Source organism: Netta rufina (assembly GCF_964035555.1).
Source record: "Netta rufina genome assembly, chromosome: 15".
Classification (NCBI taxonomy): Eukaryota; Metazoa; Chordata; class Aves; order Anseriformes; family Anatidae; genus Netta; species Netta rufina.
The window spans coordinates 13621341-13646239 of record NC_140138.1 but is presented as its reverse complement, the minus strand read 5'-3'; the positions used below and the strand labels follow the sequence as shown (position 1 = coordinate 13646239).

At 42.8% G+C, this 24899-nt stretch overlaps 2 protein-coding genes across 5 annotated transcripts in view; one reads left to right on the top strand and one right to left on the bottom strand.

Moving 5' to 3' along the window:
- Positions 1–6640: 6640 nt before the first annotated feature.
- Positions 6641–15644, bottom strand: BRAT1 (BRCA1 associated ATM activator 1). Its single transcript, XM_084296231.1, has 13 exons — positions 15491–15644; positions 15085–15239; positions 14243–14390; positions 12948–13320; positions 12737–12856; positions 11548–11639; positions 11163–11281; positions 10483–10669; positions 10035–10108; positions 9378–9477; positions 8996–9094; positions 7778–7956; positions 6641–7563 (listed from the first exon to the last, which is right to left on the bottom strand). The coding sequence occupies exons 1-13, from the start codon at positions 15615–15617 to the stop codon at positions 6832–6834; spliced, it is 2505 nt and encodes an 834-aa protein (XP_084152357.1). The 5' UTR covers positions 15618–15644; the 3' UTR covers positions 6641–6831.
- Positions 15645–15880: 236 nt separating this feature from the next.
- IQCE (IQ motif containing E) overlaps positions 15881–24899 on the top strand; it is a 31891-nt gene continuing 22872 nt past the window's right edge. For all 4 annotated transcript variants that reach the window (XM_084295720.1, XM_084295719.1, XM_084295722.1 and 1 more), the window contains exons 1-11: positions 15881–16120; positions 17300–17347; positions 17964–18006; positions 18371–18511; positions 18804–18935; positions 19930–20000; positions 20780–20893; positions 22630–22680; positions 23196–23266; positions 23482–23554; positions 23969–24018. In XM_084295720.1, coding sequence (XP_084151846.1) covers positions 16079–16120; positions 17300–17347; positions 17964–18006; positions 18371–18511; positions 18804–18935; positions 19930–20000; positions 20780–20893; positions 22630–22680; positions 23196–23266; positions 23482–23554; positions 23969–24018 — 836 coding nt within the window. In that variant the 5' untranslated portion in view covers positions 15881–16078. The remainder of the gene's footprint in view (positions 16121–17299; positions 17348–17963; positions 18007–18370; positions 18512–18803; positions 18936–19929; positions 20001–20779; positions 20894–22629; positions 22681–23195; positions 23267–23481; positions 23555–23968; positions 24019–24899) is intronic.

The following is a 24899-nucleotide window of genomic DNA, read 5'->3' as shown; positions in this document are numbered from 1 at the left end:
TTTATACACGTGCTGCTCGTGCTATCAATTTTTACTAATCAAGCCATTTATGTAGAGACCCGAGTGCTGATACATCGAATCTCAAAGCTTCTGTTTCAACAAACAGTGCCAAAGCCTGTGAGCAGGATGCAGAGCTGTAGTGCAGAAACTCTTTGAGCTCAGACGTTTCCATGGAGATGGATCTTTTGATCTCATCGCTATAAACAAGGGGCGGAGAAGATGCTCCCAAACTAGGGAGGAAGGCCCAGCTGATCCCTCTGGGGCAGAAGTTCCCAGCAGCAGGAATTAGAGAGGCTGGAGGTCTCTCTGCTTCTCTCCACGATGACATGTCTGTAGTACCAGCGTGGCTAAACCCTGCTGTGGTGTGCGAGGAGGACATGTCTCTTGTTTGGCCGGGCTGCACCTTTGGGCTGGTTAATTTAATGTTGCTGAGAACTCAGACCTTTGTCTGCACTGTGATGTTTGCTGTGTGATTTGGAGAGCAGGGGCACAGGGCTTTAATGCTGGCATGAGGCACTCCTGGCTGTGGAGAAGCAATTTGAGCAATAAGGAGAACAGCTAGAAGAACCTACAGCTAGCTAGCTGCATTTCTAGGTAAAATGGAGAGAAAAATAGAGTTTTTCTCTGGAAGAATGCACAAAACAGAAGTGTTTAATATGTTAACATGGGGACTGACCAAAGGCAGCAGTCAAGTTGGCTTTATCTGCCTGGACAAGCCCTGATCCCACTGGCATGAGCTCATGTGTTAAAGCCATCAGCAGGGTCAGGGCTGTTACTCCCAGCGTTGGAAATTGAGGCTTCTGGGGCTGGAGCTGGAAGAGAATTCATTATAAAAGGGCTTGACTTGGTCCAGCAGTCCCTGAGAATGGCTGCTTGAAGCGGCAGTGGCCACACGCACCCTGGCCGGGTGTTTCACACCAAGATGTGCTGTGCTGGCAGCAGGAGGTGGTCCCTCGTGTTCGGCAGTGTGGCCGTGCCGGCACGGAGCACATGCGTGCGTTGGGGCGTGCTGAGCTGCTCACACGTTTGTGCACTTCTCGGGCACTCGGCAGCTGGGTGGTGACGTATCCTGGTCACTTCCTATCTGTTCACAGGGTGTTGATGGATCGGTCCCTTTGTTTCTGCTGCCAGCACAGCCTCAGACAGTTTGTGGTTTTGATTTTTTGGTTTTTTATTTTTTTAAAGTCTGTAGTAGTGTGTAGGGTGAGCCAGTTCTACACAGCCAGGTTGTAATACTCTTTTCTTTTTTTTTTTTTTAAATGTTTCTTCCTTGGTTGTATTAAGCTGCCAGTCATGCTAATTATATTCTCTCCTCTTTTGGAATTTGCAATACTTCACGCAGGCAAAAAGGTATTTAGGGACCTAGTACGGCTTCCTCCCACCCCTTTCACTGGAGCAAGTGACCCCTCTGTGCCCTGCCAGATCCCAGGCTCCTCAATAACTCACCCATCACTTTGTGTACTTTTCAAGGTCCAGTTTAAATATGTATGAGGACATATGTTGTTTGCAACTCTGAAAAAGTTATCATCTTTTTCAAATATTACAGAAACACTTGGTGCTGAATGTAGCCTGTGGGTTTGCTTTGGAAGCTGACAGGTGTGGCATTGGTTTTTTTTTGTGTGTGTGTGTGTTATTATTATTATTTTTTTATTTCAAATGACCTTCACGGAAAATTTTGTCACTTATTTCCTGTTAATCAGAAATGGACTCCTCCCAAGATAGACATGGTGTTGTCTTGTGTGCTAGTTCACTGGGGATGAAAAAAAGTAAGTTGAAAGAGCATGCAATATTAAAGGTATTTTTTAATCAAACTTTCTTGCTTTGGTTTCAGTGGAGGCCTCAGCTTTGTTCTCACAGGGCTCTTTGTCAGAACCCGAACCATACAATATTCTGGTTAAGGTTACCAGAAAGTAATGAAACCAGCATTTTTTCTCTCAGCTCTACAGACAAGATGGAGTTGTTGCACAGCTGCAGCGGCCTGTCCCGTAGCTGGGACAGGCCTGTGTGGATGCTGTCACTTAGCAACAGCTGCCATTTGTTTTCTAACCACTGCTTTTCCTTGTTGGTGCCTAATGAGAGCTTTAGTTGTCAGACCCGTCCCAAAAAGGGTGCACCTGAATGCAGTGAACCCCAGGGTTCACCTGTGTCCATATCAAGGCCTGCATACACCTGGAGTGCAGGCGTTATGGCTAATGCAGCCTAACAAGGGCTTATTTTGGAGCCAGCATGGCTGGGCTATGCCTTGTTTTGAAACATACAGCCTGGTTTTCCATCTGCCAGCCCTGGTGATGCAGCTCCTCTGTCCAGGGCCTGGTTGTGGCTGAAATGTCACCTCCCCGAGCAGCGGTGGGGTGGTGGCGGTGGGGGACAGTGGAGGCCAGCCCTGGTGTCCCCATGCACTGCAGCATGAGCTGTCTTCTCCCTTCCACCAACACAGCCTGAAAGCTCAGAGTATGAGGTGAATGTGGACAGAACTGTGAAGACCAAGAAACAAGGAAATGGAGGAATATGAAGGTCTGAATGTGTATCTGCATCCTATGGGTAATTCCCCCCATAACTAGCACTAAAAGGGTGTGAAAGTGGGTAGTCTGCAGCTCAGACTCTTTATGATCACAGTTGTACTTTACACCTGACCTGGGCTAACTGGGGAAAGTCCCCAGAAGGGGCTGGCACAATCTCTGTCCCGCATGATATGTTCCTGCCCTTGCGGTCACTCCCCTGTGGCTGCAGAATGAGCTGGGGAGTGACTTGGGTTGGCTGGGTTTGTTCTGGAGGCAGGCACATGAAAGGCATTTCTCAGCCCTGTCACCTGGTTGTGGTAAATACATCCTTTAAGGTGTGATGCTGCTGAGCTCTCAGCAGAGATTTGGTATTACTGATGGTCAGGCAGCAGCAATTACTCCTTTACTATTGCAGGGGCTCTTGATGTGGGCTGCTTGTTTTCCCTTCCATCTGGGGGTGAGTTACAGGCATATCCAGGGTGTGTTTGCAGAGCCCTGAATGCTTTAATTGCAGCAGCAGTGAAACGTCACCAGCTTTGTTCCCCCTTTTCTGCACAGGCACATCACTTGTCTGAAATACACTTCTCTGTGTGCTGGCTCATGAAGCTATGTGCAAGGTCTGGCCTGTCTGTGGAGAAGCAGGTCTGATGCAGGCTGAGGTCTGGACGTGTTAAGTGGTGCTTTATTTCTCAGCAGAGGACAGAAACCACTGTGCTGAAGGGAAATGACACAGACTACAGGGGTGTTGCTACTGATACATTTTTCCATTGTAAATTACTGAGAGCTTCAGCAGTGAAGCTGGCTGATGAGTTTCCTCTGTAACACACAGTGGCTTTTAAAAGCCTTGATGAATATGTATTGAAAGGTAGAGCAAATTTTACTAGATGGACGAAAGAAATTTCGAAGATATGCCTGAGCTGATCTGAAATCACAGGTCATGTATCTAAGCTAAAGCAACAGCCTTAGACACTTATGGCTCATTTTTTTACTTACATGATGCAATTAGTAGAATTAGGCAAAGAATACTCTTTGGATTTTAAATGTCCGGTGTATTAAAACAGAAAATTAATGACCATACTCTTGGCAGCTGTTGTATAGCCATTACTATGTAGGAATGAGCCAAAGATGCTTATTCACCACTGTCTCCATTTGAGTCTGAGTAGTTAGAGGATAAATCCTTTTTTCAGAGTTTTGTTGAAATGCGTTGAAAATGACTCTAGGAATTTCATACCTGTGTATAGATCAGGAAACACAGCTTAAGTTGCCCCTGTTCAGATAAAGGGCTGGAATAAGCTCTGTCATCTTCATTCACAGCATCAGCCATCAGAGATGTGGATTTTACTTATCTGTGATGCTCTGTGTTGATACCACTTGTGTTGCTGCTGCCTGCCACCCACAAGCCACATTAAAGTAAATGACAGTCCTGAGTGTTGGTGCCTCTTACGTTAAATGAAGCCCATGCCTGGCACAGGCTTTGCTGAAATAACTGTAGCGTGAGGACGGGGAAAACTCTCTCGGTGGTGCCTGCCTCCTGCAGGAGCTGTTCAGCCACAGCGCTGATGGTGTGAGAGCCGCGGTTTCCACAGAAACTCATCCCAGGAAGGCAGCTTGCGGCTTTCTCATGTGTCTGTAACTGAAGGCCAGACAGCCAAACCTTCTTCACATCACTGGGGTCCTTGGCATGTGGCAGAAACGTCAAGTTTATTCAAGGACCACTGTTTTCATTGTGCGAAGTGGTAAGCAGCAGTGGCACCGGGACTGAAGGGTCAGTATGCATGTTGGAGGGGTGATGAATCTTGTTTCTAGAGTGTGAATATGGCCTTGGAAGGTAGACCCTACCCCTCCAGGTGCATCAGGCTCACAATTCTTTGGCGGCGAACAGCAAACAGCATAAATGCTTATCCCAGCAGAAAGCTGTGTGGTTGGGTAAGGGTCAAAATAGCTTTGGTAGGTAAAAGGTAGGTAATGTAAGTCAGTGGGGTAGAGATTGCACATGTGCTCTTAACGAGGTCATAGAGAAGGTGTTGCTTCCCAGCAAGATGGATGATTTGCATTGGTAGCTGTGGTGTGTTTACCAATTCAGTAGCTAAACTTTCAGCTTGCAAATCCCACTGCAATCTTTCTGTAGAAAGTCCTTTTTTTTTTTTTTTTTTTCCTCTTTTACTTTCATCTCCATTAATCTCTCTGTTCCCTGGCATTTGTTCCTCATGCTGCTCGGATGTTTATGACTATTTCTCCCAGTTATCAGGTGAAGGATGTCAGTACAAGCACCTCAGCAAGACTCTTCTATAGCCATAGAGGCAGAGAAAACAAAGTAAGGGAATGCAGTGAGCTGGGAAGTACAAAATCAGAATTGAGTCACCTAATTGCTGGAGATGGAGACCTGGTTTTAATGAAACATGAAAGGAGTCTTTAATTCCCCTTCCAAAGATAAGGAACTTATTGCTTAAGAGTTTGTTATGCATCTGATTTTTAGTGGAACAAGTATCCTGTGTTTAAACAGGACTTTGGACCACAATTAGGAAAGCAGTATAAACTTAGCAATGTCACCATCACCCCAGCCTATACAAAAAGGGAAAAAGTTCCATTAAAAGTTAATAGGACTGGGAATCAAGAGACCTTGGTAGTATGTGCTGGAGTCTCCCTTCTGTAAGAAGACATTTGTTCAGTTTGCTGATGTTTGAGACTCCAAGGAATAATTTAAACTGCACAACCCTGAAATCTCAAGAATTCTAGTGCTGAACAGGAGGAAGGTATTTACTCAGCAACCTGCTGCCTCCTTTTCTGAAGCATAACTGAACGTATCCGGTATTGCCAATATGTAACGCTAATTTTGGAATTCGAATCCCTTTACTAGACAGGCTTGCTAAATCTCCACAAACAATCCACGCTTTAAAATCAACTGTCTTCTCTCCAACTAACTCGGGTTCTGAGGAAAAATGCAATGGCAGGCAAAGACCTGATTTTATTTTTTTATTCTCTGTCTTCTGTCTCTGACTAGGTATAGGACCTGCCCAGGTAGAACTGTATAGCAGCAGAGCTGGTTTCTTCCAGTAACAGCTGCTGTTAGAATACCCAAGAGCTCTGTCATGCATAAAGGAATAGGTAAGTGTACTGACTTTGTAAAAAGGCATGGAGTACATCTTCAACCTCAGCAGCATGAAAGTAAAACTACATCTCACCCCACTGTACTGCTGCAGGGGTTATAGTGAAGGATGAAATGGTATGAGAAAGTTACTTCACTGCATCAAATGCTACAGCCTCCGTTAGCCTAAAATGAGTGTTGTGTTCCTGTCCCTCTCTAGGCTGAGGGAGAATAAATGAGGCAAACACTTGAGCACTGGAAAGGAATACAGCATGGTTTGCCCTGCTCCTAAAAGTACTGCTTTTTATTCTAGGTTATGGACGGCTTCTTATCATAAGGTGAGACATTGGAGTAAATCAAAATCTAGTGTTCCCATCTTCCCTGAGCTTTCTTTAAAAAAAAACAACAACAAAAAACTTTCCCCTCAGAAGAACGTTGCCATTCTCCCTACAGCTGCTGTTTTCTAATTGGTGGTGGTGGTTTTTTTGTTTGTTTTTTAACCAAAGCTAAGGATGGATCTATTTTCTGATAGGAAAAGCTGCAGGTGTTGATTTCTCATACTACTTAAAAGCTATCTTAGTTCTTCAGGAATGCAGAATACAAGCACTTGATAAATTCAACAAAATAAACTTGCTTCTAGCTTCAATTAATGTCAGCTTTTTTAGTGTCATTGCCAAGATTGAACTGGTACATTAACATTATCTTTCTTTATGAAAGAACATTTGTAATCAGTACGCTTGACTCTCCAAATGCTACCTTCCTGTGTGGGCCTCAAAACATAGCAGGGAACTTGAGAATTCTTGTTTCTAGAATGGAGATATGGACAAGGTAAAAAACAAAACAGAGTTTCTTAAAGACAAGTCTTGATCAGGTTTAGATACTCTGGCTCAAAAAGGAGCATGCAACACCTTGTTTTCATTCACTGTTTTGTTTTTTAAAATGTTTCCTTATGTAGGCAGGGTCTGGTGCTTTCTTAAGATACATACAACTTAAAAAACAGAACAAATGAATTTATTTACTTTAGAAAAAATGCAGATCAATTCCTTAGAGACTGTACTTAAAACAAAATCATCAGTATTAAAGCAAAGATTTTCTAACCTCTTCACAGCTAACAAAACCATCCTTTTCTCCATTCAGAGTAACATTTTTTTAATCTCCTCTCAAGAAAAACTGAAGACTGGTAGCAAAAATTCTCCTCCGGAATAGAACTGTTTCAGCACTATTCCCTCAGAGCAAAACATGTCTTTAGTAACAGTCAGCTTCATTCTCGTCTATGGTCCCCACAGTAGCAAGGATGTCCTCTAAAAGGGACTGAGGGCTTTTCTCTATGTGGTCACTACTTTTATTTAGTTCATCATGTAGTTCTTCTAAGTCTATCGTTCCCAAAGCTAGCATCATGCTCTCTGGATCTTCAAAGTCCACCCCATTACCACCATCTGTTGGGAAGTCCTGAGCCAGAGAACCCTGCCTTAGAGTCCTTTGCAACCAAGGAATGCCATGTCCGGCAGATAAATCTCCAGCTCCTTGGCAATCTTTCAGCAAGCCACTTGGAGAGAGACTAGCTCTTAAGACGAGCAGTATATCACAGGCTTTCTGACCCACTGGCTTGTCATAGTCACACAAAGACCAAAACAAAAACCTGAACAGTTTTGCTCGGCAAAATATCTGCAGCGACTCATTCTGCTGAATGGAACTAGTGACTGCAGATGAGGCAGCAGCAGAGGGGTATTTAGGAAGGCCAGCTCGGCAAAGTGTCTGGACACAGAAAACTTCAACCAGTTCCAGGCCACCAATTCTGACTTCCCAGTCTAAGTCACGCTCTACAGTTTGGATCACTCTAGAGACGAACTGCGCTGTATCTTCCACTTGATCTGTGCAGCCTTGTTTCAGCCACTTGGTGAAGATGCTGATCACAGCCCTCCGAGGAAAGCTCTCTGGGTCTGTCGACAAGATATCTTGAAGCTTTGCCGTAGTGTCCTAAATGTCAGAAGACAAAGTACAAAGAGGGGAGGAACATGCACACACAAAATCTAATATATATAGATCAGAAAAATTCAGTCCCTTTTCACTGCTGGTTGTGTAATATGCCTGCAGTAGACTGCAGGTGACTTAGAAAGAAAGTTGTAATACAGCTGTAAACTGATGTGTGGTTCTGCTCGAGTCTGCAGTGGACTACACAAAGTTATCATACCTCTTTATTGTACTGATTCGCTGCAACAGGTGTCTCTGGAAGAGAGTAAGTAATGAAGGTCAAGTGCCCCACAGCAGTCACAGCGCTCGCTCGCACATAGCTCTCTGGATCCTCAAGAAGATTTTCTGTAAGCTTTGGCACCTCTGAAGACAGGAGGGACTCCCTGAACTCATCCTGGTCTGTAAGCAAGACAGCAATCCAAAGAAGCGAGGCTTTATTCTCTCAGAGAATGAAGTTTTCTCCAATGCAAACAGTTCTTTGTGTCATATAACGATGCCTGCTGACTGCAGGGACAGCTGCCAGTTGAGTTGAGCCACTGCAGGGAACAGGCAGCTGCTCACAGGAGCACAGACACCCTGTGTAAGGCTCCCTGTTTCGCAGCAGCTTGGTGACTTCCAGTCAAGCCCTGCTTAATGCTGGAGTCTGGACAAATCTACCTGCAGTTGTTCTAATGGTAAGAAAAGACTTGCTTCAGGTAAATGGCCACATGGCTTCAGCTCCATCAAACTTTTGCTTAAAGGTAGAAAAAATATTGTCATCCCTTATTGGTTTTGAGGCATACGGCAAAGAAAAAAAATGCAATTACAGCAGTATCACTGGGAAAGGCTGCAGGGTAGAATGCTAATAGAGCTGAGTGTGCTGGATACTTCCTCTGTGACCTGGGGACAGCAGTGGGAGACAACATCCTCCTCTATTCTAACATCACAGAGCTACTGTAGGAGAATTAATGTTACCTTAGTGCTACCCACTGCGGTGCTTGAGCTACCAGTAAAGCGGAGAAGCAGTAGCTAATTCAAAGCATGCAAAATAGACCTAGGCTTTCAGAGCCTCCTGTATCACAGCCCCCAGCCTGCTGAGTGGAATTTGTTTGTTTTCACTGCTGAGCAAACTCGGTAGAAGGAAAGTATTATCTGCTTAAGCACTGTTGCCTCCTCTGACATATGTCTCAACAGAGATGACTGTCTCAACACCCCTCAGCTTAACTTGCCAAAACTACCATTAAGGAAGACACAGCAACCAGAGTTCTACAGAAAAGCAGGGTAAATTTATCAATCTTCTTGTCAGATTTTTATCATGATCTGAGAGTAAAAGGTTCAACTTTTTTTTTCTTTCTTACCCCTGCAGTTACAGGTCAGAGATGCTGCACAAGCCTTATTGGCTTCCACAGCATTAGAAGAAACACTCCTCTAATCTGAACAATTAAATTTCTGCACATACCTCTCATGCTTTTAATCAAGGAGGTGAGGAACTCCAGAGAAGAATCTCGTACTTCCCAACAAGGACTGCACAAACGCTTCTGCAGCACCAGAAACACATCTGTGAAAGCCAAGTGACAAGTTTGAATGGACATGAAAGGTAACAAACCTAACCACAGCAATCTATGTACAACCTCTGCATCATTTTATCTGATGCAATCCTTTTTGTTGATGCTGTGTGCTTCTCCCAGAGTTCTTCAAAGCACTATCTGAGCAGATAAACCTAAATTCACCATAACTGCAAATAAACAAATCCTAAGTGCTTTGAGTGGGAAAGGTAGGTGAGAGCAGATTTCAGATGTACCACTAGCTGTGGTTTGTCCTAACTAGAATAGCTTTGTTACCTTGCAAAATCTTCTCAGTTTGCCACTGATTGTTGAAGCAGGACATTTCTGGCAAGCGTGCCAACCATTTGGACATAGCTTGAAATGACTTCTTCAGTACCTGAGGCAATATAAAGCAGATTTACAATATTGCAGAAGGCAGTGTTGTTACTTTTACGCTAGATAAAATTTGTTTTGGCTCAGGATTACAGAGAACTTCTCAGAGGAAACAAAACATATGCTTCCACACTAAGAAGTAAGCCACAAATAAATAGTGCTTATATAACTTTGTAACATCTCTAGCAGACTCCTAGATAATGCCAGTTCTCAAATTTAAAAACAAACTGTTAGTGCCTCCAGTTTTTGATTTGCATTTGTCACCCAGGTCATTGGGACAAAAACAAGAAAACAAAAAATTAATGCAAGGTTGTATCAAGTTGAGTGTGTTGGTCCTACTCTCAGATGTGAGGTCTCCTGTCTTTTCAGGAACACCAAATTTACTGGCTCATTACTTGCTCACTAGTATTTTAGTTATTTTCCGCAAGCCACCCAGAACAAGTCTTCCAGATAGTCTAACAGAAACTGTGCTAAGAAACAACTACTGTCACACTATTTCTTAAGACTATCTCCCACTGGGTAAGCTAATAGAGTTGGCTTTTTCTTTAGTGTTATACTCACAGTAGGGCTGGTGTTTGGACTCTCCAGGTATACCAGAAGGATGTCAAATAGACCTCCTATGACTGTGTCACAGCCTGAAACATTTAAAAAAAACAAACCCAAACTGAAAAACCAATATTGAGACGAGGGGACAATTCAACTCTTGTAACACAGAAAGAAAGATCATAATACTGTTTTACAGAAGAAAGTACAGTCCTCAAAAGGAGAAATATTCAGCTTGTCACAACCACTAAGCTTCTTCAATTGCAGCATTACCTGACCTAAATTATCAACAGAAAGTAAGGTTAGCCAAGACAGTAGGAAGAATGGGGAAAACCAAATGCATTTCAAACAAATCGAATTAATAGTCTTCATTCAGAAAGACTGGTGAAGGGGAACTGAAAATTCTGTGATTATAGATTAGTCAAGTAACTTCCAAAATTAAAATGAAGAGCTAGGATTAACTCACCTTTCCGTTCAGAAAGTGCTGCCAAGGCATCCAGAGCTGACTTCTGTACTCTGCCGCAACCAATCAAAATTTGGCTTATCTTGCTTCCCAGAGAAGTAGCTGGAATCAGGAGGCCACTACAGAATTGCAATATTGTCACAAAAGAACGTAGCAAAGCTGTATAGGGTAAATCCACTGGCAAATGAATCTAATGGAAAGGGGAAAAATAGGAAAATTTCCAGCAAATATTTCAAGCATGCGTACAGAGCAGGAGTTTCTAGTCAAGACGCAGCAAAAATTACAACTTCTAGTGTTCTTAAGGTAACACAATACTAATAACTACAAAAAAGTAATCTTCCTCTCTCCCAACGAACTACTGGACAGGTGAAACGAGATTCTTTACTTGGGAAAGCAGTTCAGTCTATGTTTGTCACTGGATCAGTAATTGCAGTAGATGGGATGTATGGTAACAAAGCTTGTGAAGGTGGATTTAAAAGAAAGCACATTGCCTCTCTACAAGCTTCAGTGTTCCACTGCTCCCCCATTTGGACTCATGCTACATTTTATTTTTTGTAACATACGGAAGCCCTTCTGGCAACTCCTCTCTGTGTTAAGATCTACTGCAAATGTTTGTAACTACTCTCAATACTAGCTTTCAAGGACAACTTGACCCCCAGGCTTTTTTCTTCTCCAAACATTACCAGAGACAGCAGCTTCTCCAAATGAGCAAGAGTCTGACACAAGAGACTAGCGCAAGATGACTTGGAGGACAGAAGGCTTTCGACAGTGAAGGGATCACTAACAGACTCATCCAGCAAACCTAGAGGATCAAAGAAGGGAGAAGCTCAGGTTATTACTGACTACAAATGACAGTGATTTTTAAAGTTGATTTTTCAAGTTACAGTTTTCAGGTGATGCAGTGTGAATAACCCTTAAAATGCAACTGTCAGCAGGATGCTGCACTTCAGCACAAACACTGCTACTGACCTTGACTCCTCCTATTCTTCCTCCTCCAGTTTTGCCTGCACCAGACATTTAAAACACTGGCAAGCAGACTAGCCTCTAACATTTGTATCCCAACAGTACCTGCATATTCCAGAGACTGGGAGGCTGCTCTCAAAATACAGTCCATTGGCTGAAGTAGAACAGTCATTGCCTGAATCCTCACATCTTGTGGGCTTCAAGGAGGAAACAGCAGTTACCATAACAAGAACACTACAAATCTTTCCCAAACATCTGTCCCCAAACAGTGAGCAGATTAATGTTTTTCACACAGGCTTCTTAAAAAGCCAGCAATGTGACAGCAATGTGTGTTATCATAATTCAAGCCGCCTTCCAATCTTCCTTGGCTAACTGAAAGGACAGCAGAAATGAAATTCGTAAGCAGCCTCATTCAGCAATGAACAGTAGAATCCTGTGTAAGAAGAATGTTTAGACAGAGAGCCATTTTGTGTCAAAGAAAAAAAGTATCCTTAACTTAAGACACAGGTATTAATTAGCCTGTAAATCAGTATCTGTGTGTATTACAGTTGTTTAACATCTGATGTTTTCTTGATGCTTTTTCACTACCTAAAGGGGATTTACAGAGAAGATGCCAGTAGATTTCTCAGAGATGCATAACTAGACAAGAGGCAATAATCTTAAATTGCAACAGGGTAGATTCCAACTGGATATATAGAAAATATTTTTCAGAGTGAGACTGATTAAACACTGAAACAAGCTGCCCAGAGAAACTTTGGAAACCTGGAATTTGACTGGTGAAGGCCCTGAGCAACCCGATCCATCTTTGAAGTCAGCCCTGCAATGAGTAAGCAGTTGAATTAGATCACCTCTACCGGTTCCTTCTAACCTAAGCTTTGCTATGACTGTTGACAGAGATGATGTCATGATGTATGCTTCTGCTGGACAGCAGTGAAAGTTCTTACACTAGTTTGGTTTGGTGAAAGAGAAAACTGACCAAATACTATTGGATTTGACAGTCAAATTGTATCCATCATGATCAACCTTGGCCTAACTTCCAAAGTTAAAGGAGTCTGGCATTTCTTTCTGAGATGGGCTGGTGACATTGGCTCCTTTCATTTGTGTCTTTAAAACTACCTTTCTAATTATCGGTGTCTGAAGCTCATTAACTACTTGCCTGGTTCTTGCCAACCCATCCTACATATTAAGCAACATAGTAGAAAATACAGTGCAGGGAAGAAATAGCTCTTAGAAACACACCAGATACATTGCAAACATCTACAGAGTGCAAAGATTTCATAGCAGCAACTCCTACCATTTGTGGAGACTCAGAATTCCTACCGCCAAAGGACCTGCTTGTACTGGCGTTAAGTGTTCCAGAGCAGATGTCACTAATGCCCAAAAACTGCCTTCAGTGTCAGAAAACACAGGAGATCTGTGAAGAAAGAGAACCGTAAGTAATATGTCCTACTAATACAAATGGTGGAAAATGGATATTTCTAATTACCAGATCAGTAGATCCTCACCTTGACATGTTCAGCAAAAGATCCGCCAGCATGTGCCGTGTTTGAACAGAGTCTTCTGTCAGGAAGGACTCTACTTGCTTTGCTATACGTAACCAAAGTACTTCTGTCCAAGTAGCTCGACAACTGCCAAACAAACTAGTTAACAGCTTTAATGACTGATTGATATGAGAGGCAGAGCCAGATTGAAGAGAGTCTTCTATATGCTTTATAATCATTTGGGCACATGCTGGCCAGTCGCAGTCCTTTTCACCAAGAGGTGTAGTTGGTTCAGACTCTACAGAGAGGGTGAGCATGTGCACCAGAAGCTGACTGGCAGCTGATGCCACAAACAGGCTGGGATCTCCTTGCAGAGTGAAGATTACATCTAGGCCTCCTGTGTGAAAACAAAGCAAAAATCAGTGGAAGGAAAAACAAAACAAAATAGCTGCCCTCTTATTGTGGAGCCTTGCTGCAGTCTGACTGCATATTATTCAAGTACAGGTATCAAACGGTTTTAAATGTGGCGTTTTTTTCCTTTTTTTTTGGTTTCGTTTTTTAACATTTTATTTTGTAGTCTCTAATGCCTTTTTAAAGTTATCCAGTCCTTAAGTACAAGCAAACAACAGAAGAAAGTAGAGGTTTTTTTAGATCCTCAGGTGTGTTTGTAACTCAGGAACAGAAGAAGACTTCTGTATAACGTTAGCAATCTTAGAAGAGTCGACAGTGTATTTATGGAAGGAATTTGTACCATCCGCAGACACAGCCAGTAAGGAAAAAAAAAAGAGAATTGCAGCAGCAGTACCACTTAACCATCATATAGCCAGGACTACATGCTGCACAGTTAACACCAATTCAGTCTTCTAGACCCCTTTATAGAGGGAATCTAAAGCTGTTAGCAGAAGAACTTAAATAGCTGTATAAGGACAATGGGACTGCAAACGTAAGCATTAAGAAATGAGTCCCAAGTTTTTCTGCTCTAAAATTACACCAAAATGTACCAAAACATAATTTGGCATGAATTGTAAATAAAAATACAAAAGGTTTTTAATAAGCTATTCTTAGCCTCTGTTTCATAAGATTGACTTCTCCTCCCTCCATAAGGGGCACCATCTTCACTGTTGAAAAAAAGTTAAATACATAACCAATTTAATAAAAAAAACAACTCTCTTTCAATGACTTCAGAATTTTTGATAAATGGCTTTTTATCCTGCATAATGTAAACTTCTCTCTCTCTCTCTCAATCAACACCTGAGCAACAGTCTGGAATGGAAGGGACGGAGGGAATTTGGGGAGTTACCAGTCCTGGAAGTACTCACCACTGTTGCAGAGGAAGTGGAGGGCAGGCTGGTGATGCAGCATGCTGTGCACGCCCTCCACCCAGCCACTTCGCACAGATGCATCTTCCCACACTGCCCTGTTCAGTGTCCCACCTGTGCCAAAGAGCCTGAACAACAGGTTCTCCTGCTGAGGACAGAGAATGCACACAGTAAACAGCGAGCAAAGGGACTTGAGGGGTGCAGAGAGGTTGCTCTGTCATCCAGGTCACTAACACACTTTCATATCTTATGCTTAAATGCAACATCTCTGTCTTTTACAGACTAAACACTGTAAGTGCTTAAGTGTTTGTTTCTTAAGATTCCGGGGGAAAATTGCATACACACAAATTCCATTAGTCTGCTTTATGTTACATGTATCTCCTCCCTGGAGAAAGCCTTTCAGATTCTCCGGTTTGTTCTACAAATGTACTCTGTTGTTAAAAGTTAGGCTTTAAATAGTTCCCACGTTTCTGCAGGAAATCAGAGATTTCCTTTCAACCTGAAAACTACATCTGTTATTGCAGTTTAAATCTAAAGGATCTGTCTGGGTATATGGGATATTTTGCAATTACTGTTAGAGATACTGTTATTCCATGTACTGTTTTGCACTGAAACTGAGAAGTACTACTTATCAACATTGATAGTGCTGTTTGGTGCAAGACGGAAATAAAATGACAGCTGCTTTATGTAGGAACTGAAGGGATAACTTGATTGTAGGTCATCATAGCAGTACCACTGTTCTTGACTTGTTCAGTGCATGCAATATTGAAATAGAAATAATATTGGTACATTTTCACAAGTTCTCAGTAGAGGAGAAGGCAGAATTGAGGCACCTGACTCACCTGCAAGTGCTGGAAACAATCTTCTGAAGCTGCAAGTAACCCGGCCAGCCTCAGAGTGAAGGAGAGGATGCTCGGGCTCGGCTCTGGTAGCGCCAGGACGGAAGTGAAGAACTCTGTCAGACAGGGGTTGTCCTGCACCACGTTCAGGGTAGGCTCTAGAGCAAGCGGGGACAGAAAAGAGCGTCACTGCCAGCACTTGTGCCACAACCCCACAGCACTAAGGCTTGGGATGACTGTACCACACAGCCCCCTGACAGGAGCTCGGCTTTATTTGGAGCCCGGTACAGGCCTCAGGCACCAGCAGCGTTTCTGGAGGCCAGCAGCACCCCTGAGGGAGGCTTCCTGGCCCTCAGCCGAGCCCCGGCCACCCGCGGGCGGCGGCAGGAAGAGCCCGGCGGGCCCTCACCGAGCTCCGTCAGGTCCCGCAGCCAGTCGAGCAGCTTCTCCAGGCAGGTGTCGTCGGAGCCGGGCTGCCGCGGGTCAGCTAGGGCGGCACAGACGCGGGGCAGGAGCTGGGAGCACTCGCGGCTCATGGCGAACCTGCGGCGGGCGCGGGCGACGAACCAGGCCTGCCAGGCCGACATGGCGGCGCGGCCCCGGCCGCCAGGCCCCGTCGCCAAGGGAGACCGTAACCACGGCGACCGTAACCATGGAGACGCGCGTTGCCAGCGCTGGCCGTAAAGCGAGTGTCGCTATGGCCGTGCAAGTGCGGCCCGCCGCGCTGAGGGCCGCTGGGGGGCGGTGGCGGCCCGCGGCACGGCCGGGGCCCGCCGGGCTTCTCCCGGGGCCCGGAGGCGGCAGCGACGAAGCCGCGGCGAGGGCGAGGAACCCGTTGGGAACCCGTTGGCACCCTGCGTAGGCTTGCGGACGGCCCCGTTGCGCCGACACGGAGCGCCGCTAGGCCGCCCCGCGGTTGCCATGGTGACCGCACACCCGGAAGTGCCGTGAGGGGGAGGCCGCGGCCGCCCCGGCCCCTCTGAGGCCGCCCCCGGTCATGGCCCGGGGGGCAGGAGAGGCGGCCGCGGAGGGGCAGCTGGTAAGGAGACGGCGGGGGCAGGGGGATGAGGAAGAGGAGGAGGAAGAGGAAGAGGGCTGCCGGGGCCCGGGGCTCGGGGCTCGGCCTGGGGTCGTGGCAAGGCCTGGAGTCCCTTCAGGAGAAAGGCTTCGGCCCCTAGCGTGAGGGGTTTTGTTGCCCTCTTCTTCTCCTTCCCCAGCCAGGAGGAAGCTTTGGGTTTTGCGCAGAGCCCCCGTATTCCCTGTCTGGGATGAGCCTGCCCTGCAGGGGAAGAGGGGCTGTGAAGGCTTCCAAGGGTGTTCTTGTCAGGGCACCTTTATATCCTGGTGAACTGGAGCGTTTTTGTCACAGCACCTTTATATCCTGCTGAACTGGAGTGTTTTTGTCATGGCACGTCTATATCCCGCTGAATGTTCTCTAGGGGCCGAGTGCCTTCTCGTTCTTTATCTGATTCCTCCTGCAATAGGTGCAGTTATGTGAAGAGATCGTGCAGAGCGATTAAAAGGCCTTAAAAAGAACCTCTCAGTGTGCTGCGGGGAACATTGCCTCAGGAAATTAAAAACTAGACGGCATGGCGCGTGAGATGTGTGCGTGCCTGCTCGCAGCCAGCACCAAATGCCGTTGTATCTGCTCTGGTGTTGTCAATCCCATCTCCTTTTCTGTCAACTGGGGTTCTAAAAAAAATACTTCACCCCCTCCCTGCCCCTCAGTGAGATAGATCAGCATCTTTCCAAAGAATGGTGCCGCAGCTGTAAGCGCCATGGAGTTGGCAGCTAGTGAAAACGTTCTTTCTGCGAGGGCAGCCCACTTCCATGTAATTTGAAAGATAAGTGGAAATTTTCTTTCTGCTATGGATATGCTCACGTTTGAGAAGCAGAGAAATTTGTCAGCTTAATATGAGGCGAAATTAAATGCTTCTTTTCAATGCGTTAGCTGTGTCTTTTTTTCTCAGCCACATCATTTCTCCAGTCTAGTTTACTAAATGTTCCTTCCCATAGCTTATCAAGGGAGGAATCACACTGAATGTTTGTGTTAGAGCAAATGATACTGTGTTTTGTAAAAGTAGCAACTCATTTCCCATTTGAATTTGTTGTACTCAAACACTGTTGTGATAGTAACAGAAAATAAAGTTTTCTGGACATGCATTATAACCACTTATTTGGAGAGTAGCAAACATTGCCGTTTGTGTTTATTTCCCAGGGAGATGACAGCCTGTCCGTGATAACCTGTGAATCAGATGCAGAAATGGTGAGTTTTATTAATGGCATTCTGCAGATAAATGCCTTAAAAAGGCCTCTCAGAGTGTTCTTTCACACGCTACACCCACGTGATGTCTCCTGATCAATAAGACATCCTTCAGAGAGAAGTAACAATGTTATTGCAATGCAGTTGGATATGAAAACCTCATCTAATTCCAGCTGTAATTTTGGCTTCTAAATTCTCCTCTAAATTCTTCTGGGGGCTGAAATTATGTTTGGCTAACTAATCATTTTACAGTGTTTGCAAGGAATTCAGCAAGCCTTTCTTTTAGCTAAATGGTCCTATGGTTCGGCCTCTGTGTTGTGATCATCTTGGACTCTTGTTGTTACTTGTACTTAGTACTGATGGGGAAGGTCTTAATGTTCTGAGCACGAATATGCTTTTTTGTAGCCTAAAACTTCAGTAGTTACCACCTTAATTTTGGTGACTGTTGCTGTGGCCAATCCTGCATGTACTTAATGCTACAGGTTTTGTTTTCTACACAGGTTTTGTGTTATTAGAGTAAGTGCTCTTAATATAAAATTGGAGTCAATTTTGCAGTTATATGCTCAGGTGTTTGAAGGGTGGAATGTTTTAAATATACATAATATTTTTTTCCTTCCAGAAGTTGAAGAAGAGAATTTTTCACAAGCCTCCAAAGTCACCAAGTAAGAGTTGCAAAATCTTTTCTTCTGTTTCCATTACGCACAACAAGATAGGTTTCTACGGGACACAGTAACTGCAAGATTTATTTGAAAAATCTTATGATTCTCCCTAGAATTACTCGTTGGTGTGTGCAGAGCACATCTATCTGAGATTTGTGTTCTATAACTTGTGAAGTTAGATTTTTATAGGCTATATATTGAAGTGTATAGCTTACTTGGAGTTCTTGATTATTTTCATATTATTATTTTTTATGTTATTTTTATATATTTTCTAAGTGATAGCCCTATGTCTGGGAACCTTGAAACACATGGCAGAACTTTTGTGATCTTGAACTTCTTAAGAAAAGAGATATTTTCTTTTGTTTAGAGTCTCCGTACAGCTCTAGCACACAACTGTATCCAAAAAAACCTGCCATTTGGAGATCTCTGCAGGGAACAGGCAGTGCACGTTTTGAGAATGCAGCTGTAAAAAACCCAAGGCAGATGTGGCTGGGATCACTGAAACAAGGTATTAGTATAGAAATTTAATCTGCATATGTGGATAAAATTTACTGTTGGGGACAGCTTAACATATGATTCTTAAACAATAAATATGTATTTGTTTAGAGTACGTAGGAAGTAATTTCAGTATTACTTGGGTGGTTGGAACTGTGAGTTATCTGATCTTGAGCATTGGAATTTGTAGTAGGAATGATTAACAGCATCTGGAGCTTTCTGTGTCATATTTGCTCAGAATAAATCCACAAACGTAACTCACAATTATCCCTGACTTTTGCATTTTGTTCCATTTTTGTTGGCAGGAGTGAGCCACCCCCTGAAATCAGATGTTGACGTGGGGCATGCGCGATCTAGTGTTTCTAGTAGCACTCCAGAGTATTTGAAGGAAGCTCTAGGAATGAAGAAGCCAAAACATTCCCGTTCTTCTAGTAATGGTAAACCCTGTGATCGTGTGGTAGATAAAAGTTAGTGATGTCATCTTTTTTTCCATGTAAAACCACACGTTATTTGTTTAAGATCTTAGCTTTAGTAAAGCAAGACCCGTTCAGTTTAACCTGTATTAAAGTACATGTGTCAAAATGTGATCATTGGAATACTTTGGAGATTTGTAAATTGGTTAAGGCGGCATCCCAGATTTTTGTGAGCAATGAATCACTATTAGCTTTCAGAACTCCTTGCAAATTGCTGTGCATTTTCAGCTGAAAAAGCTGCAAATATAATATGGTTCAATGGGCCAGCTGTAGACAATTTATTGTGACTTTGCAAAGCATAGTTTAGGAACCATTGATAGAAACCATCTGCTTGCCTGAAATTCTATGTAATTGACTCCTTTTACTTCTTTTCTAGAAAGTGTTTTATCATGTGGTTGTGATATTAAAATCAACTGGTTTTTATGAGAAAAGCAAAATATAAAACTTCTATCCTGTTCTTCTTCAATGAGAACGGTAAAGTTAAAAATCCCAGTCTTAAATTCCATTTCAAATGATACCTATGCTGGTATTATACCTATACTCTTATGCATAGGTTCCAGCAACTCTGAAAGGCAATAAACTTTCACACAGTAGGCATCAATAGAAAAAAGTCTTTTGGACATCTTTTAGAAATCTTTTGTAAGTAATTGACTTCTTGGGATGGAAAGACTTCAGTCTTCTGTGAAGTGTTTGTTTTTCTTGAGATGCGTATTTTAATCTAGCATGAGAGAAAAGAGAGATGCTTAAGAGAAATTTCACGTATAATCTGGCAGAAGGTTCATAAGGTAACATCTCCATTTTCATTTATAAAATTAATTCCTTTGATCACATTTCTTTTTAAAATGGTCTAGTTTTCACTTTGGCGCTGTTCTAAATATTTTCTTTAAATTAGAAGATTTTTATTTAGGAAAAAGTACTTTTTTTTCAGATCTGCTTATTTTATGTACCTTTTGTGTAGGCTACATTCCTGGAACTCCTGACTATAAAGAAAAAGAAGATATGTATGATGAAATAATAGAACTTAAAAAGGTACTGTCTCTCTGATGCTTACATAATGAAAGTCATAGGGCTGTTCTGTCCATCTCTAGATGTCCAGACCTTGTTGGTTCAGAATACTTTGGTTTCTACAACTGAGACATCCACCAAATTTAATTTTTTTTTTTTTTTTTTTTTTGTATTTATAATGCAAGGTCTAAACTAAACTTGCATCTGTTTAAGGCAATTTCATTGTTCTTATGGTGTGATAGATACTTCTGAGTTCTGGAGGTGGAAGCCCTGAAGTATACCCAGTCCTGAAACCCAGCCATGGCCCTAGCTGGACACTAAAAAGGTTCATTGCATTGGTTTCTTTGACTCTCCATGCAAACCCCTCCTTCCCTTCCTTTTTTTTCCCCCTTCTTGGCTGTTATTCATCACATTTTAACAATTTGTGAGTTGATCTTTGTGCAGTGTATGAAAGACAAGGACAAGTTGAACACTAGGCAAGTTCAACCCCAGGGATACCTATAAACAAATATCTTGGCTGTTGTAGATCATTTGTGGAAGGCTGCCTTTCTGTTAAAACTTTCTTTTTTGTCTTTTCCCTGTCATCTCTCTTACATGTCAGCCCTGGCCTTAGTGTAATGGTCTTTTTTCTTTTTTTTTTTTTTTTTTTTTTTTCTATCTGCTTTGTCCTGGCCATCATAAGTGGATTGTTACCGGAATCAAAACATTTCCATGTCAAAATTCAGTGTCAAAATTTCCATGTCAAAATTCAGAGACAAATTTTGTCTCTGAAATGAGCTTAGGATTTTTGCCTCCTCTTTTAGACAATACAAGCTCAGAAAAATGAAGGAGATCGAATGAAAACTAAGCTTCGTCGACTGGAAGAAGAGAATAACAGAAAGGATAAACAGATCGAGCAACTGTTGGATCCTTCCAAGGTGACTATTGGAGATGGGGAGGTAGAGAAGTGTGGGGAGAGGGATAAAAATAGGCAGAAGAGTGCTGAGTGGTGTGGTCCTCATCTCTTTGTCTCACTGAATTTCAGAAGTCTGTAGTGTGTTGACTCCTAGCAGTGATGAACTTGAATATGAGAGGTGGTTGGTTGGTGCAAAGTGATTTCCGTTTTGTGTATCTCAGCTTACTGTTCCAGCTCACTTTAAGGGAAGATAACACCATGCTGTGCAGATAAGCTTATTTTGCAAAGATAATTTTCATTTCTTAAGGAAAAATTGAATTGTTGTCCCTTCAGACGTCTGCTTTTTGAATGTTTTGCCTGAGAGTAGAAGGGAGTTAACCTCTTGCATGGTGACTGTTGCATGCAGTCCCAAGACCTGTACCAGGAAACAAAAATGAGCTTTATTATCAGACCCATGAGGCTGAGAAACAATTAGGATCATAGAAGACCTGAATTTCACTGAATTCCTGTAGTATTTTCACCCTGATGATCAGCTACACTCCACCACAGCCGTGCTCTCATTCCCTTTCTCAAAGGAAGAGGGGCAGAGTATATGATGAAAGGGTTGAGATAAAGACAGTTGGGGTCAGTCCATAGCACTTCATAGCACTTCATCATCTGCTGCTCCTTTGTGGTCATTTTCTTCCCCTGCTCCAGTGTGGAGCCCCTCCCATGGGATGCTGTCCTCCCCAAACTGATGCTGTGTGCACTTTCCACAGTTGAGGAACTGCTCCAATGTGGGTCATACAATCACAGAAAGGCTTGGGTTGGAAGGGACGTTAAAGACTAACTTGTTACAACCTCCCTGCCACAGGCAGGGATGCTACCCACTAGATCAGGTTGCTCAGGGCCTCATCCAGCCTGGTCTTGAACACCTGCAGGGATGGGGCATCCACAACCTCTCTGGGCAACCTGTTCAGTGGCCCTCTGAGTGAAGAACTTCCTCCTAACCTCTAATCTAAATCTCCCCTCTTGCAGTTAAAAATCGTTCCCCGTTCTCATGTCATTATCTGACTGAGCATAAAGATGCTCTCTGTCTTTTTTTATAAGCCCCCTTTAAGTATTGAAAAACTGCAATAAGGTCACCCCGGAGCCTTCTCTTAGGCTGAACATTCCCAGCTCTCCCAGCCTTTCTTCCTAGAAGACTATGAAGGGTCCGTACCACGGAGTCCATCCCTTAGGAGCAAACTGCTCCAGCATGGGTCCCCCATGGGCAGCAGCTCCCACCAGATCACCTGCTCATTTGTGGGCTTGTCTCCACAGGCTGTAACTCCTCTCTCTCAGCTGCTGTGTGTTTTTTTGTTTGTTTGTTTTTTCAATTATTTTCTTAAATATGCTCTCATAGAGGCGCAACCAGCATCGCTCACTGGCTCAGCAGTGTAGCAGGTCTCTTTTGGAGCCAGCCGGAGCTGGCTCTCATCTAAGATGTGGCATCTTCTGGACTCTACTCACAGAGGCCACCCCTGCAGCCCCCCGCTACCAAAGTCTCTCCGCATAAACCCAATACAATTCCTTGTGCCTGTTGTTTTCTGTGTACTCTTCTTTATCTCCAGAGAAGCATCCTAATAGAAACTGGTGAGCATAGGGACTTCTAAATTTAAGCTGTTGAACTGTGAAATGACTACGGAGACAAAGTAGATTAGAAAATTCCATGGAAAGAGCTGACAGTAGAATAAAGTAGCAAAGTTGGTCATTTGTATTATTTGTCTTCTCTTGCAGTGCTCTGAGCTGGCACGAGCTTTGTCAGAAAAGAAGTCTGACAATGGATGGGTAATAGTTTGCTACCTTTTGCTTTCATTTATCTTTTTTTGCTCTTGCTAAGTTGAATCACTACTGAATAAAAAAATAGAATGAAGTAAGAAAGAATAAACAATTAGTGTAACAATTATTTTTATAGTCAGGTAACAAGGATCTGGAATTAACTGATTTGTAGAGAGCTTTCTTTGTCACTTCTTTGAGTCTGTTTGCATCTGTGTTCTCCCTGTTATCCTGCTACACTCAAAGCAGCAAATAATGGGCAAAATTGTTTTTATTTAGTGATTATGTGTAAATATTATAAAACTGGTTATGTTACCATAGATAAAAGTTAGGGATCTAATTTCTTTAGTGTCCTGTTTGAAACAGGATAACAGACGTGCATGTGACTTATTAAGTGCTAAAGTAAGTAGGAATAAGTATGTCTGATAGGTACAATTTATAAAGAGAGGGTGAGATTATGGAGAAATGCAACTTCTGTGAAGAGATGGATTACTGTAGGACTGATGAGCTCTTTGTTCTTTCTGTAGGTGGTTAGTGGATTAAAGCAGAAGGTTCTCAAGCTAGAACAACAGTGCAAGGAGAAAGACAACGCTATCAAGTATGACTTTGGAGGGGTAGGGGCTTGTATTGGATAAGATAATCAAGGGAATGTGAAACCCATTATTTTTTACCTGTATTCTTCTGTTTCTTAACGCAAACTAGCAAACTCAGAGAACATCTTAGAAATGATAAACCACCCACCCAGAAACTGTAAACCAACAGGTATTACTGTGGCTTTACCAGTGTGATTATTTTTTTTTCTTCTATTTTTAGCAAATTCCAGTCAGACCTGAAGACCAATAATTTGGAAGAAATGAGGATAGCAATGGAAACCTACTATGAAGAGGTACATCTGACAAGGCTTTCATCATGTGTACTAGAAAGAAAGTTTTTCAGTTGTTGAGTTGAAGTATAAATAGAAAGTTTTAGATGGGTGCAGCTAAGCTGTAAGAAACCTGTCATTAGATTTTCACTGGCATTCTTACAGCTCCTTCTATATGCACTGAAAAACCTATTTTCCTCAATAAGTTGAGTGTATTAATCAAGAAGGGGAAATAATGAAACCAATGTACATCTATGTGTAGTGCATAGGTGAAAGGCAACATAACAATAGCCTGATTTTCAGCGATGGCATTGTTGCCTCTACTACTACCCAAAAGGTCTTGCTCTGATTTTCACCTGATGACCAAGTGTATTTCATTAATGATGTGAGTTTTCCACAGCTAGCACATTAATAGAATCTATATTTCGTACTTCACAGGTTCATCGTCTCCAAGTCCTCCTGGCAAAATCTGAAACTATGAGGAAAAAGTATGTTTCATTCTTTTGAAGCAAATATTAGTGTATATATGTTTCATATGTCACTCATATACTACTTTGGAAAACAATTATATGGGAACTGTTTATTTTGTCATTTAGATTGCTGGATTTGCTTTTTCATACTGCTTTGGTTAGCTTCACAGCCTTAGCATGTGTCTTAGTCACATTTTTTTCTGGAGATAGATCATATTGTGGATGTGGGAAAAATGCTAGAGCTATTTAAGAAGTCCACAGAAGCTCTGAAAGTTTATTTGTTAAATAAAATCCATCTTCCCCCATAATTATGCTTATTCTGATATCACTGCTGATTAAAACAAACTCAACAGAATTTTGACATTTTACTGTTGAGTCAGTTCTGGGCCTTGCTCTATGGTGCGTGCTGCACTGAAGTTATTTTGGAGTAAACTTGATTTTCTTGCGGTACAGAGATACAGATCCAAATCTCAGAGTATCTTTTGTGAGATATCCATGAGTGGCGCTAGTAAGACACTGTCAGAGAAGCTTCTGCTGGAGCTTGTCACCAGTGCGCAGGTGTACAGATGGTGATGAGGGTAAACATGCTGTGAGAAGTGGTATACAGAGGAAATAAAAATCAAAGCACAAAAGGCAAAAGACTGAGCTACAATAAAAAAGGAAAGTAAGAGCAAATGAGCGTTAGTTGAGCTGAGAAGAGGGTAACAGTCTTGTGGGGTAGGAAAATGTACTGCACTAGTGACACACACCACTTCCAAATTTGATTGTTCTCTGTGCTTTGTTTTAAGCACAGGCAGCTATCTTAATTTTGGTTGTCATTATATGGATTGATAGAAACATGAGAGCTCTTTGTGGGTCGTTATGTGCACTGGTTGTGTTTTGTTGATTTCTGTTGACTT